The sequence below is a fragment of the Rhineura floridana genome, chromosome 17 (assembly GCF_030035675.1).
Source record: "Rhineura floridana isolate rRhiFlo1 chromosome 17, rRhiFlo1.hap2, whole genome shotgun sequence".
Classification (NCBI taxonomy): domain Eukaryota; kingdom Metazoa; phylum Chordata; class Lepidosauria; order Squamata; family Rhineuridae; genus Rhineura; species Rhineura floridana.
Window position 1 is genome coordinate 15,640,527 of NC_084496.1, and position 15,335 is coordinate 15,655,861.

General features: G+C 40.8%; 1 protein-coding gene across 5 annotated transcripts in view; it reads left to right on the forward strand.

Moving 5' to 3' along the window:
• The window catches only part of CYTH3 (cytohesin 3), a 137,120-nt gene that overhangs the window by 82,812 nt on the left and 38,973 nt on the right, over window positions 1-15,335 (forward strand). For all 5 annotated transcript variants that reach the window (XR_009759363.1, XM_061599346.1, XM_061599343.1 and 2 more), the window contains 2 exons: window positions 6,582-6,662; window positions 8,828-8,940. Coding sequence is in view for 4 of the 5 variants with exons in the window: in XM_061599346.1 (XP_061455330.1) it covers window positions 6,582-6,662; window positions 8,828-8,940 (194 nt within the window). In the remaining variant the exon portion in view is untranslated. The remainder of the gene's footprint in view (window positions 1-6,581; window positions 6,663-8,827; window positions 8,941-15,335) is intronic.

Below are 15,335 nucleotides of genomic sequence, written 5' to 3' on the forward strand. Positions count from 1 at the left end.
GAGTCCGGAGTTGTACAACACACACAATAGGAACATGGAATGTGAGAAGCATGAACCAGGGAAAGTTAGAAATTGTCAAGCAAGAAATGCATCAACATTACAATGCTTGGCGTGAGTGAATTAAAATGGACTGGAAGGGGACATTTTCAGTCAGGAAACTACAAAATATTTTATGCAGGAAATGAGAAATTAAGAAGAAACAAGGTTGCTTTAATAGTGAAAAGTGATGTAGCAAAAACAATTAAGAGCTATAACGCAAGGTCTGAGTGAGTTATATCAATGAGATGAAATGGGAAACCTATTAACAAAACCATCATCCAAGTCTATGTTCCAACAGCAAACACAGAAGAAGAGGAATTGGAGAGATTTTATGCAGAAATACAAGAAGAAATTGATCACACACCAAAACAAGATGTGCTAATAATCTTGGGAGACTGGAATGCAAAAGTAGGGAACAGAGAAGAACTAAGAATTGTGAGAAAATGGGGCTTAGGAAATAGAAATGAAGCAGGAAAAAGTCTTGTCAAATTCTGTGAAGCCAGTAATTTGTTTCTTGCAAACACATTTTTTGAGCAACCGAAAAGATGACTACATGTGGACAATACAAAATGGTCAATATAGGAATCAAATTGATTATATAATTGGTAGCAGAAGATGGAGAAGTTCCATACTTTCTGCGAAAACAAGACCAGGAGCAGACTGTGGTACAGATCATTAACTGGTCGTATCGAAAATCAGAGTAAAGCTAAAGAACAACAACAAAGCAATCATAAAGCCAAAATAGAATTTAAATAACATCCCAGAAGAATATAAAGATCAAATAAAGAACAGATTTGAGGCTGTAAACTTAGTTGACAGAGAACCAGAAGAACTATGGAGTGAAGTCAGAAACATTATTAGAGAAGAATGCAAAAAGACAATATCTCTCTTTAAAAAGAAAGACTTCAATGGATGACTGAAGAAACTCTTAAGATGGTTAAAGAGAGAAGGAAGCAAAAGCAAGTGGAGAGAGAAACATGGTCAGACCTGAACCCTAAATGCAACAATACAGCGACTAGTATGTAGGGTCAAAGAGAACTGTTCCAACAGAAGAGGACAACAAAAAGGGAAGAACAAGAGCTCTATTCCAAAAAAATAGAGAAATGAAAGGGAAATTTAAACCAAGAGTAGGGATGTTGAATAATCAACAGGGGAACACACTGACTGACCGAGATGAAACAAAAGGAAGATGGAAGCAATACACTGAAGAACTCTATAGAAGAGATGCCAGGATGACAGATTCATTCATGGAGGAACTGTATGATGAAGAACCAGAAATTTTAGAATGTGAGGTGAAAGCTGCTCCTAAAATACTTGGAAGAAACAAATCACCAGGAACAGATGGCATACCAATAGAATTGCTACAAGCTACTGAGACTGAATCTGTCCAAATTTTGACAAAGGCACATAACAACAACAAAAAGCTGCCCAGATTTATTCCATGTTAGACCTGACGCTAGTTTAGTCATGTGGATATCAGGTAGGCTGCTTAATGCACAATTGTTTCTGTTCATTCCACACTGGGGAAGCAAAGATTACACAAAACACGTATACCATTATCTAGGCTTTAGTTAGTTACAGAATCGCTTCTGGAAGGCAATAACATAAAAAAGCTGCTGGATTAGGCCCAAGGCCCATCTAGTCCAGCATCCTGTTCTTACAGGGGCTAACCAGATACCTATGGGAAGCCCACAAGCAGGACCTGAGCACAATGGCGTTCTTGCTTCTTGTGGTTTCCAGCAGCTGGTATTCAGAAGCATACTGCCTCTGAAAGTGGAACTAGAACATATTCAAGAGGGTAAGCCTTATCCTGTATGAATGAATTTGTCTAAGAGGCAGTAATGTCAATTTTAGTTGGACTAGAGAATAAGAAACGCATGTATGAGTGCTAAATGGGATACAATTGCCCCTGAAAGAACAGGTTCACAGTCTGGGGGTCATTCTTGACTCCCAGCTGTTTATGGAGGCTCAGGTTTCTGCTGTGAGCCGGGTGGCACTATATCAACTCCATCTGATATGAAGATACGCCCCTACCTTCCCAACCATCTGCTACCTTCGGTAGTAAATGCCCTGGTCTCCTCTCGCTTAGATTATTGTAATGCGCTTTACATGGGGCTACCCTTGAAAACAGTCCGGAAACTACAGCTGGTACAGAATGCGGCAGCTCGCCTAATTAAAGGCAGTCGCCGCCGAGATCATGTCGCTCCAGTTCTCAAGGAGTTGCATTGGTTACCAGTGGTTTTCTGAGCCCAATTCAAGGTATTGGTTCTAACCTTTAAGACCCTATTTGGTGCCGGCCCAGTTTACTTAAAGGAATGCCTTCAGCACCATTAGGGGTGCTGCGCAACAAGATTGGCCTTGAGAGGCCTACTCGTTATCCCCCAAGTCAAAGCGGCTAGATTGGTGAGGACTAGGATGAGAGTCTTTTCAATTGTAGCTCCTACCTTATGAAACTCTCTACCAAATGACCTCTGCCAGGCCTCCTCTATGATGAATTTTCTCTGGGCTTTGAAGACCTGACTGTTTAAACAGGCTTTTGAGGTGGGTTAGATTCTGTAGGTTCTGTAGCTACTGGTTGTGATTTTAATGTGCTAATGTTATTACGTTTATTGTCTAAAGTAATTTTATATCTTTGGTTGTATGTTGCTCAGAGTGGTTGGACAACCTCCCAGATGGGTGACTAATAAATCCAACAAACAAACAAACAAACAAACAAACAAGTTGAGGCCCTGGAAGATTATTATAACTAAAATCCTTGTAGCATTTTTGTAATATAATTTTTGTAGCTTATACTGCTAGTCAGGGTGGAACTAGGAAGTGTTTAAAACTGCAATCCTATCCATATTTAAGTAAGTCCTGTTGAATTTGGTTGGATTTACTTCTGAGTAACATGCTCAGGATTGTGCTGTTCTATTTGTGAATGGTTATGTCGGCTCAGGCAAGATCATTTTTAGCCAAGTGTGTATTATCTTTAGCAAGTTATTTAGCGTCTGACAATTTTCCAAAAACTTTCTTGGCATTTCTTCCATTGGTTAAATGTCTATATGTATCCTAAAAATATATTGAAAAGACATTCCCATGTGCCCATCTGTCTTTGGGGAGTATCAGCTTACACTGCAGAAGTGTGAAATAGTCAGCATGAACAAGATGGGAAATTCCAATTAAGAAATTTAATTTATTATTTTATGGCTTTAAGGTTCTGTGCAGGCAAAACCATTACTTTTTCTTTCATTCAGCCTCCCAACAGCTACAGTATGTGGTCACTATTTTTTTCTGTTTTATAGACAAACAATCGTGTTGTCACTATTTATGTCATTTTTAGCGATGAAGTAAGCCTAAGAGAGAGTTTCTTGCCAAAGGCCATCCCAAGAGTCCATGGCTGAACTAGGATCGGTCTTCAAAGCCACATCTAACATTCTATTCCAGACTATTGTTCTTTAATTGGTGGGTTAGGACTGTGCAGTAGTGTAGTGGCAAATTCAGAAGTGCAGGGTCCCTTCATGTCAGTCACAGCCACCACCACCCCTTTTTTGCTGCTGGGTTGAGAATGAGATCCTTGTGCATGCCTTCTCCCACAACAACAGACATCCCTAGGAGCCAATCAGCATGAAAGGAGAGAGTGTTCGCTACTGAAGAGAGTATTCTCAATGGTTTACTCACTCTGATTGGCTCCAATCAGCAGGAAAGGACAAGGAAGCATGTTAGACTCTTCTCAGTGGCTAACACACTCCCCTTTCATGGTGGTTGGCTCATGTGATGCTGGAGGCATAGCAACCCTGCTGGAACCCTGCTCCCCAAAAAGTAAGGGGTCTAAAAAACCCCGAGACTCTGGAGGACTACACCCCTGGGACTATGACCTGGGAGGCAAGAGTTTGAATCCCCACTCAGCATGAAGTTCACTGGATGACCTTGGGCCAGTCACTGTGTCTCAGCCTAACCTACCTCACAGGGTTGTTGTGAGGATAAAAAGGGGAGGTGAGGACCATGTACACCACCTTGAGCTCCTTGGAAGGAATTTGGCCTATAAATGTAAGAAATAAGAGGGTTGCACCATAGCTTATAAGTGGGTTATACTTATGTGGGTAGTGGTGACATTACCACCACTTTTGTTGTTGTTGTTTAACCTTTAAAAAAAAGTGTGATATCTTGCAAGCTCATTTCTGTGTGTGTACTTGAGCGCTGAGGCAAAGTTCCTGCACTCCACTGAAAATATGGTATGAACTAGCCTTAAGACTGTTGGATTTACCACTTGCTTCTTATGGTGGACCAAATTTGTATACAGGATAGTGCAGCCTTGTATTTAAGCACTCACCTGGTAGCCATAGATGACAAAGTATTGCATGCAGCTGAATACATGCAACTGCATGCAGGCAAGTGAGCCGGCTGGCATTGGCACACGAGGGACAGAGTGCTCCGGGATGGATCCAGCATAGAAAGCATTTAGGTTGCCTGAAGAGTGAAACCCCCTCTTTTGTATCCATCATAGAAATACAGTGGACCTCTGGGAGGAACAGGGTTTTTCGCCTCTCCTCTGCCAATTGCCATCAGGCTAGTAAAATGTTTACATATTTATAAGGTTGAGGTAGTGTATTATATAACCAAGAGCATAACCTACAGGTATTTCAGTGAAGGATTCTTCTTGAGTGCTTTTGCTAAATAACATTAATTACTTCCTTTGTATCATTCCTGTTGAAGATAAAAACAGTCTTTTCATGCACTGATTTAGTTATTTCCCCTTGGCGAGAGCTTCCATTGCATTTATATAACAACTTGCTTGCATCCTACTTAATGAGTGGAGTTTTCAACATATTAATTAAAATACTTGAAAAGGTTTGTTATATACACTTAGGAGGTGATGTAGGCGACTTTTTGCTGTGGAAACCTGCCTGTCTATTGTTGGGTTGGAAGCTGATCTGCAACATTTTCATTTAATGATGTGATTCAAACACACCCTAAGGACTGCTGGGCACATGTGTCTGATGGTACTGAAATTCAGAATGGCACTGAGTCAAAGAATAACCACCTTAGTTGTATTACCATTACCATTTAAACAGAGTTCATCATTCATACCCTCATATGAATTTACATTTTGTTCATTGTATAGAAGAATGAAATTTAAGAAGCTTACATGTTAAATTGACTGAAGCCCTTCTGCTACACAGCTTTAAATTAGATTTTAATGCCACTGGATGTTATTAGAGTCTTGAGATTTCCAGGTTTGCCTTAAAGAAAAGCAAGCTTCTAGTCCTCATGGCTGTAGTACATTTGAAAATGTAATGGCAAGCTGAAGTCCAAACTCAATCTGTCTTCCCAGCTTCAAGTTTTGAAAACTGCAATCCTGGGAATTGCATGTGTAGCCTTTGGGAAGGGAAATTACATGTACAAACAAGTTGCTTGCATGTTTTCTTCCTCCCACTATAGGTGATTGCAAAGAAACATAGCTCATATTTGGCTCATCTTGACTGCCAGTTCAGAAACTGAGGGGACCTGCAGGTGGCTACTTGCAAATTGGACTTCTGCACATCCTATTTGAAAGAAAGCCAGAAGTAGTTGAGTTCTGCACTGGCTGGATAATCAATGTGGTTGTTAAATGTGTATCCTGCAATTTTCAGCATAAATAGTGCAGCTAACAACAGTATAGTTTTTTAATGATGACATTGTGTTGGACTGTCTGAATGGCAGTCAGTTCTCATGGATAAGAAGTAGGTGTATGCTCTGAAACAGGCACATGTCAGTTTAGAAGTAGTCAAGGGTTAGAGATGCCAGACATAGGTGCACAGTCAAAAGCATACAGGGATCAAGTTCTAGGGCAGCAATCAGGGATCAAAGGCAGCAGAAGCTTAGACAGCCAGTCTTGCCATTAGCTGCCTCAGGCAGCTGATTTTGGGGCATCAAATTATTGGTTATTTAATTCATAATTACTTTGTTTTTACTGCCAAGGAGTGGGAGATATTTTCTGCTGCAAGTGTCAAAATAACTTGACTGGTCTTGGGTACTGTGCACCCCAATTGCTGCTCTGCCTTAGGCAGAAAAATGTCTTGAGTTAGCCCTGGACAGGAAATTTCCTCATACAAGAGATGAACTGTATAAACTTAAGGAGCAAGCTGTGAGGCTAGGGCTGTATAGGGGTGAGGTAGAGTGGATGGAGGGCTTGACCTTTGGACTCTGCTGACTGAGTACTGGTGTACTGAGTACTGACAGGCTAGTGCAGCAATCTACAAGGCACTATCAAAACGTTAGTCTTGCAGTGGTAACGGAGCGCTGGTAGTACAGAAGGTAAGGCACCAGAACCTAACACCTGGGAAGCCCCAGGTCAAGACACACATATGTTCACATGCACACCAACACCAGCACGCTAGCAGAAGCTAATTAAGAGACGGGACAGGGATAATTAGGACACTTGTAATTCATGAGGTTCAGCCTCCCTTTGCTTATGTGAGTTTACAGCCATGGGGATGGGCAGACTAAAAAACAAACAAGCCCAGAATATTAAAATACATTGCTGCTGCCATTTTACTCTTAAGTTTTTCTGTCTTTCACAGGGATGACTTTAATATTAAAGTACTTCAGGCTTTTGTTGAACTCCATGAGTTTGCTGATCTCAATCTTGTACAAGCCTTAAGGTGAGCACATTTTTTTAAAAGCCTCTCTTAAAACTTTTTCCTAAACATTTTTGCAATTTTTAAGCAGAAGCCACAAAAATAGCTAATTTTGTCATTATGCCATCTTTACCTTGATCTATGGGTTTAAGCCAGCATACTTGGGGACAGGATTAGTGTTGCAGTTTTCTTCCCTACAAATGGAGAAAGAACAATTTAGTAAACAACACAAGTGTGCGTGAGAGAGATTACTGAAATGGAAGATTATGGATCATGTAGATAAAGAAAATGGGAATTCCAGAAAAGTAGCCATATTGATCAGTAGCAGCAAATAGTGTTAGAAACATCCTTGGCTTACTATGTTTTGAATCTTTATCACTGATTGCATGAGGTGGTCTTCTAAACATTGGGCATTGTTTATTTTTACCCAAAGAGAGAAGAACTTGAGTTGCAAGTTTGGCATGATGTTTGGCATGATATAAATTCTGTTACTTAAATAATTCAATTTTATCCTCACATAATTTGTTTTAGGGTGCATTTCAATATTGTCTTTTGAAGGGTCAAAAGGCTGTTATAAGCAGAGCAGCATTGCTGGCAGCAGTGTTAATGAACTCTATTAAAACTCAGTCTTACAGAAAGACCTGGTGGAGATAAGTGATGACCCTGGCTGCCTTCACACATAATGTTAACCCATAGTTTAGCATTACGAAGGTGAATTTGTGTGAGTCTTGGCTGTCCTGCCTGTTCTCCTCTTCCCCTCTCCTTGACATGGCTATGCAGTGAGGAAATTGGAGGCTTCTTTTCCAGTTAACTACAGTTTAGTGTTGTGGCCAAACCCTAAACTGTGGCTAATATAAACTACAGTTTACTAATATAAGCCAGTTTCATAAAACATGGTTTGACATTTGCTTATTTTAGTAAGTCATAGTTAATATTAACCATGGTTTATCCAGATTGGGATGTCATGACAAATTGTGATTAGTCTAAAAATGGAAGGGAAGGTTTCAAAATTGTCCATGCTGTGAAATCATGTGTTTGTATAAATCAAGATATGGTTTGGTTTACCTTGAAAACAGCCTTTCCCTTCAGCTGTGGAGGCTCTTCAGAGAGACAGAGAGGTCTCTTGTCTGAAGAATCAGCAAACAACACATTGGACGCTTGTCACAATAAACCATAGTTCATGGTTTATCGTAAATTTTATTTATTTATTTATTTACTGTTTGATTTATATCCCGCCCTTCCTCCCAGCAGAAGCCCAGGGCGGCAAACAGAAACGCTAAAAACACTTTAAAACATCATAAAAACAGACCTTAAAATACACTAAAACAATGTTAAAAATATATTTTTTAAAAAAATTAAAAACATCTTTTAAAAAAGGGTATTATTAAAAAAAACACATATTAACAAGCAATTCTAACACAGATGCAGACTGGGATAGGTCTCAACTTAAAAGGCTTGTTGAAAGAGGAAAGTCTTCAAAAGGCACTGAAAAGATAGCAGAGATGGCGCCTGCCTAATATTCAAGGGGAGGGAATTCCACAGGGTAGGTGCCGCCACACTAAAGGTCCGTTTCCTGTATTGTGCAGAATGGACCTCCTGATAAAATGGTATCTTCAGGAGGCCCTCACCTGCAGAGCGCAGTGATCGGCTGGGTATATAAGGGGTAAGACAGTATTTCAGGTATCCTGAAATGCACCTTTATTGTCTGTTTTGTCCTAAATGCGCCTTTATTGTCTGTTTTGCTCCTCCCCACAAGCACTGGGAGGAAACAAACTAGGAACCCTGGCTTAACATTATGTCTGAACCCAGGTTCATGTTTGTTTTCCTCAAAATAAACCATATTTGTACTCAAGATCTTGGCTTACTGATTGTGGTTTGTTGGAGTGAAACAAAGCATGATCCATGTAATATTATGTAATATACATGGTTTGTTTCCTCTGTGCACAAGTGGGATGAGTGAATGAGCCCTCTTACACTCATGGTAAACCATTAGCTATGGCTTGTTGTGACATTTGAATGGGGCCTCTGATTAACTTAAGAGCTAGGCTACCAATTTTATGTTTGGATAAACATTTTAAACCAGCTCTGACCTACTGAGGCTTAATTACTGATTAGGATGAGCTCATAACCAGTGTTAAGCTACTGCAGTAGATCATATCTGACACACAAGTTAATGTATATCTTTGCAGGCAGTTCCTGTGGAGTTTCAGACTTCCGGGAGAGGCTCAAAAAATTGATCGTATGATGGAAGCTTTTGCTTCACGTTATTGCCTTTGCAACCCTGGAGTCTTTCAGTCTACAGGTTAGTGGCACTGACTTTCCTATCAATATTGTTTTTATTGTGTCACTAGTTTCAGGTAAAAATTGATGCAAAGTAAGCTAAAAACTTTAACAATCTGGTTGGTTAACACAAGTCACAGATGCCCATGGTATATGTGTGCGTGGGTGTGTGTAATCAAGTATCTAGTTTCTCTGCTGTCTTTTATTGACACATACAGGGCAAAGAATCAAAGTGCCATTGGAAGGGGTGGCTAGAAAATAATAGTCAGCTATTATGACATTTTAAATAAATTTATCCTCTTTGGGGATAACAGACACAACTTTGCAGGTACTTTAGAGGCCGTGATGGTCAGAAATGGTTGTTTCCCACTCTGAATCAGGAGTTTTTTCTATATGGCAGTCAAAATCCAAGACTGAGTCTTACAAATGTAGAATTCTCTAATATTCTTGTTCTAAAGCCTAGGAAAGTGTGCTTGATGTCTATGTATAGGTTTTGTTGGATGGGGAATTTAAATTTTAAGCTCTCCATAAGTCCTAAATCATCTAAGATGGCTTCCATAATCCAAAATGGCTGCCACCATAGCAATCTACAAAATTGCGGGATGAAACTTTTATCATAAATATACTGTTGTGGGAAAATGAGAAATGAGGAGAGATGTGTGATAATAATATATGGTTGTTATGGATATGGTAATTCAAGGGGTCCTCTCCCCCCCTATGCACACTCACACTAACACACCCATAAAACTTTTCTATGTTGGATATTATTATATAAATATAATAATATCTCTAGAGCAGGGGTGGCCAAACTTGCTTAACATAAGAGCCACATACGATTCACTTCAGATGTTTGAGAGCCGCAAGACATGAACAAATACTACACACACGTTTTTATTGTTACATGCACATTTTGTTACAAATATTTTATATAAATATTAAGAAATATATGTACGTAATAATATTTATTAATGTATGTAGTTTTTAAACTGTTAATTTGTATTAGTTTCAATAATCACAAAGTACACATGTCTATACCAAATGTTTTCAAAATCCTGAATGATTATTGTTTTTACTATATTGAGCATATTTAATACGGTAATGAACTATGGAAACATCTAAGACAAATATGCAAATAAAAGGGATAAAAACAGATATTTTAATGATATTTATTTGTCTTAGTAAATATCTGGTCAAAACATGGAGGAAAATATGTAAACCAATAAAATTAGAGATATTTCAATCAGATACCACCTTACAAAATTACACATATATGTCAAAGAGCTGCATGTGGCTTGTGAGCCATGGTTTGGCCACCCCTGCTCTAGAGTAATAATTGTGAAAATGAAGAACCCATAGATCATAGCAACATAAAGAAGTTTTACAGTCATGTATTAGAGAGGACAGCGACGCAGTTCAAAAAATACTGAACATTGTTGGGGAAGTAGTAGCCAATCCATCGACTGGTGGTGAACTAAGAAGTTTTTCAACAGGTAAATCTGCTATACCTAAGATAAAGGATGACCTTCTTTTAACGCAGAGAAAAGAGGAATAGAAGCCTTCAATCAATTTGTTCAAGACCATTGTACATTCAATGCATGTACCAATTTTTTTTCTCCACTTCCTGAACTGGGACTTAAAACATTCAAAGATCTCACAAAGATAAAGTCAATGCAAAAGATAGACCCCTTCCACTGAAACAAGATTTTGCACTTTTTGCTAGAATGGCTGTTTGGGGCACGTACAAAAAATTGATATGAAGCCTGTTTTTTCATACCCATTGGGACCCCTACCCTGGTCTCTGAGTGATGCGTTTTCTCATCCCAGGAAGATAAACAAGGAACAACTCCTCAATTATCTCATTAAAGATGTCCAGGCTGAAGACAAGTACCTAGAGCTTGCCATATCAGTGTCTGACAGAATGACTATTTGCTAGATAGGGCAGGAGGACATTCTCTATTAGGAATGACTCCTACTGGTTTTGACAGGTAAGATCTTCAAATGCTTTTGCCTCCTCTCGGGGGGGAACAAGTTGTCCTGCCTTCCAGATCGACCCTGCCTGTGGTCTGTGAAAGGTTGGGTCTTTTTGCTGTTGTTCAAATCATTTGTATTTTTTTTTGCCTTTTTTGAGTTATTTGTTCATTTTTTCTCCTCTCCTTCATTCCTCAGTTTTTCTGTCTCTTGTTTTTGCCCCTCACCACTAGGCCCTTTTCTTTCTCCTGCCTTTACAACCACTGTTTTGGGGAGGGAGTGTGAGGGACAAGACTGCCTGGCTGGGTGTTTAGGACCGCTTTTGCAGCTTGGAGATCACAGAGCTTGGCAAGCCGCTGCACTTTACTGCTATTATGACTGCCACTTGGTAGACTTTGCAGGTCTGACTGGCCCAGTAGCTCCGTGGGGACCGCATTTCTGCAACACTTGTACCTGGCTCCCCTTCGCATTGCCTGCTTTGGTGCTGTCATCTGGACTTTGGCCTCGGGGGTTGAACAGTGCTCATGTGAGGGCAAAGCGCATCCGTAGCAGCTTCCCACACTTTTGATAGCTGCGGAGGACAGCCACGGCCTCCATTTTAATGGCCTCCTCTGCTGCTTCAACAGTCTCTTGCCATGCCTCTTGTTACGTGGGAGACATGTCTGACCAAAATGGCTCATTACTAGCAGAATCCAGGAGGCTGAGAACAGTTTCTTCACCTGCTCCAAGCGGGAGCAGCGAGGGTGTGTGTGTTGAGTACTCTGTTTCATGGCAATGGCCGTAATGTTTTTCTGAGTTCCTCAGATTCATGTCCTGGGTTAAGTCTTGTGCCTTTCCTATCATGTTGCTTCCTATGTCAATCATGGGCTTTTCTCCAAGGGTTTCTCTCATGGCTATCCCTCTGTTTTTCCAAGAGGTTAAGGACTCGCTCCCTCATGGTAATTGGGGGGGGGAGCCTCTTCACAGAAAGCCTATAAAGGAGGCACCATTCCAGGAGGCACAAGGGAAAGAGATCCCACAAGTAGTAGTTCTGTGGGCTCTCCTTCCTCCCTCTGTCCCGGTTCTCCTTGTGCAGTTGGCTAGAACTGTGTTGCAAGGGCAGATGGTGCTGATCATGCTTTTGTCCTCAACAGTTCCCTGAAAGGAAGAGGGAGCACTCCCTGACTCTTATTGTTCACCCTCTGATCCTGCTAGGGGGGAGGGTGGACTTTCTGAGGAAGAAGGGCTGGAGGTTCAGCCTCAACCAAAGTGTCTTGCCTGTGAAGTTCTCTCAGCCCCTACTGGGAAAAAGCATGGAGGTCTTATAGTTTACTGGGGTTGGAGGATGTTTAATTCATCAGCTGTGGGGACAGTGAAGGTTTTCCCTTCCACTTTTGGTAAACCTATCACAGTTTATTTTCCTCTGGCTTTTGTGTCATATGGAAAGCTCAATGGTCTACCCTAATAAGACTATAGTTGCTAGGGTGGCTACAAAGCACTATAACCTTTCTGCCTGCTCATGAATAGGGATGGGTGAGAATTTCAATTCAGTTCAAATGTCAAGCAGAATTTATCAAATTCGCAATTTCCGAAACAATATGAGAACCAAAACACAGTCATCCTTCGAAATTTGCATTTATTAGAATTTTGGGATTCAGTTTGCCAACTAAACAACATTTACAAAAATGCATATATTAGGGGAAAGTGTTCAGAAAAATGAATACACGAGTGAAAATAACATGCAAAAAGGCATTATGTGACGAGAAATGGCTTGCAAAAATGTGTACCTTTGCCAAAACTGCCTACAAAAACGTGTTTATTTGGAGAAATTTGCACTAAAATGGTGGAGAATTTTCATGAGGATTCTTTAAAAAAAATTCACAGATCACTGTAGAAATGTAGAGAACTGAATATTAACATTGGAAAAATGAGAAACTGAGAGAACCGAAACAGACAGATCTTTCCATCTCTACTCATGAATCAGTTGTGCTATTATCAGCGTGGAGGAGTGAGTAACCTTGTTTTTCTGGTGTATACTCAGAGGTGGTTTACCATTGCCTTCCTCTGAGTTTGGATGCATCTTAGTCTGGTGTCTCAGCTTGGACCATTCCGCCTTGGGTGCCCCTGCCAGGAGTCTAGCCTCTTGGTCTAGACTCACATTGCTCTCAACTTCTTCAGCACTCTCAAACCCCCTCACCACATTAAGGTGTGCATCCTAGAGGGGGCTTTTGTGGTTAGAGGTTATATATAGTCCCAGGAAATTAAGGGGCCTCCCCCTTGGTGGAAATCTCTGTACAGGAGACACAAGGGCAAGGGGTACTTGAGTCTACGAGTAGGAGATTTCACAGTTCTCCTTCAAGCAGCCATTCTGTAGGATCTCCCTTGAGCTCCTCCAGCAGTTTTTTATCTGGGTTATGTGGAACCAGCCAGTAAGACGTCTGTGGCTGCTTCTGCTTCGAGTTTTCAGTGGAGGCATTGTGCTCTGCACCTGAAATGTTCCCCCTGACTCGTTGGCTGTGGCCCGGACAATTTTGGTGTAAAACAAGGAACAGCCTATGTGCCTGAGCCCACTTCCTAGCTCCTGGCTGCAGGTGCTTGTTTGTTTTTCCTACAACACTTCAATACTGTTTGGAAGGCTGAATGGGTTCTCTTCTTGAAGTTTGGGGTTCCTTTACCCAGGATATCAGGTAAAGCAATGAGTGCTAATCTAGATTTGGGAGATTTGAAATCACTCAAGTTTGTGATGTCTAAAGTTTGAACCCAATACAGGTGGCAATGGATCCCCTCTTCCTTGTGCCCAACCCTGTTATGCCTGGGGTCAAGGCATGGGGTTGTGGATACGTGTAGTGTACTCACTGAAGAACGGTCATATGTCATGTCAGAGTGTGGTTATCTGAAGGACCAGTGTATTCTCTCTGTATGGAGGGGATACATCAAATGATTCCCTCAAATCTTGTCGACCTTCAGATTGGCTGTGTCTGTTCCCTCCTTCCTCTGAAGCCTCAGGGGTGAGATATCTAGGGAGGATGTGTTCCAGAATTGTTTCTGTGGAAAGGTTAGACTTTTTCTCCTCGGAACAGACGGGGATGTTCTTAGTCTGGGCAGAGATGGGGAAGTAAGCCCTAGCTGAGGAGTTTTCCTGCCCTTTTTCTCTGAAGCTACTACAATATCAGCATCAAATTGCTTCCTGTTATTATTTATATTTATTGCCTGCCCTTCACCAATAAGTCCTAAGGCAGATTTCAAAATCTAAAATATAATATACAAAAAAATTAAAACACATTTCAACACAGTTTAGAGAGCTAACTCTCCCTCCTCAAGGCCTGAAAGATCAGGACCCAGGGAGTGTTTCCAGGGCAACAGTAGAAGATCCTTTCAATTCCCCTAGGGGGCCACAATCTGTAAAGGTATACTGTAAATGGAAAATCCCTCAGGTTTTTTCTTGAGGATAATTATGAGGATTATTACCCCCATCCCTAGGAGAGGCCCTGCAATACGTAAATGTGGATGTATTAACAAGAGCGGTTGACTCTTTTCAATAGCTACAGTTTATAATAAATTATGATGATTACCTCATGAATCCATGAAGAGTTTGAGTGCCTCCCCCAAAGGATGGCGGTTAGCTACTCTTGTGGATGAAACTGAAATATAGGCTTGTCCTTTTTTCTAGTTTCATGAGGCTCTGTCTTAGGTGCAACTGGGCCTTTTCAGTGGCTGTTTTATCAGGGTTTCAATATACTGGCTTAAGGTATAAGTAGAGCTCAGTTTTGTGTACAATATGTGTAACAATATGTGTAACTTGGCTTGCACATGATGATGCATACAGTCTCAGGTGATGTTCTGTTTTTTCTGCCTAAACCTTGGCCAGTTATGTTATAAAGTGTATGTTTTAAATATAAAATAGTCCTAGATAGTCCCTTTCTGAGGATATTTTATTAGAATCAAGGAGAAGATGCTTGTTTCTGTATTGTCTAATTAAGAGGAAAAGCAGTTCCAATCCTTCTAGTCCTTTATGTCCCTTTAAACAAAGGTTTGATTATGGGGATGGTTGGTGCTGCACAGGTTGCCATGGCATGGCATGTTTGTGACAGCACACATAAGTTTGAGAAGCTTCATTTAGCCGGAGAAGCTTCTTTCTCAGAGTTTTGGCTGATGTCAAACCGTTCTGGAGTATAGTAGCTAAATTTACTGGATATGATGGTGTCTCAACACCTGATGGTCTCAGGTGATAATCTCGTCTGATGGTTGTGGTTCTTCTCTGTCCTTTCAGCAGTTTCTGCTTCCATCCCAAGATCCTATTCCAGCAAAGGTGGGAATTCAGGTGTCCATTCCAGGAGTTGAGGGAGCTACAGTGGTAGTTGTTCTCTCTCCAATTAATGGAATGAGTGGGAGGAGCTGCAGAGACTGATCCTGACTACAGATTCCAGCTTGTTCAGTTGGGGTGCTCTTCCCATCCAGGTAGTCACCCTG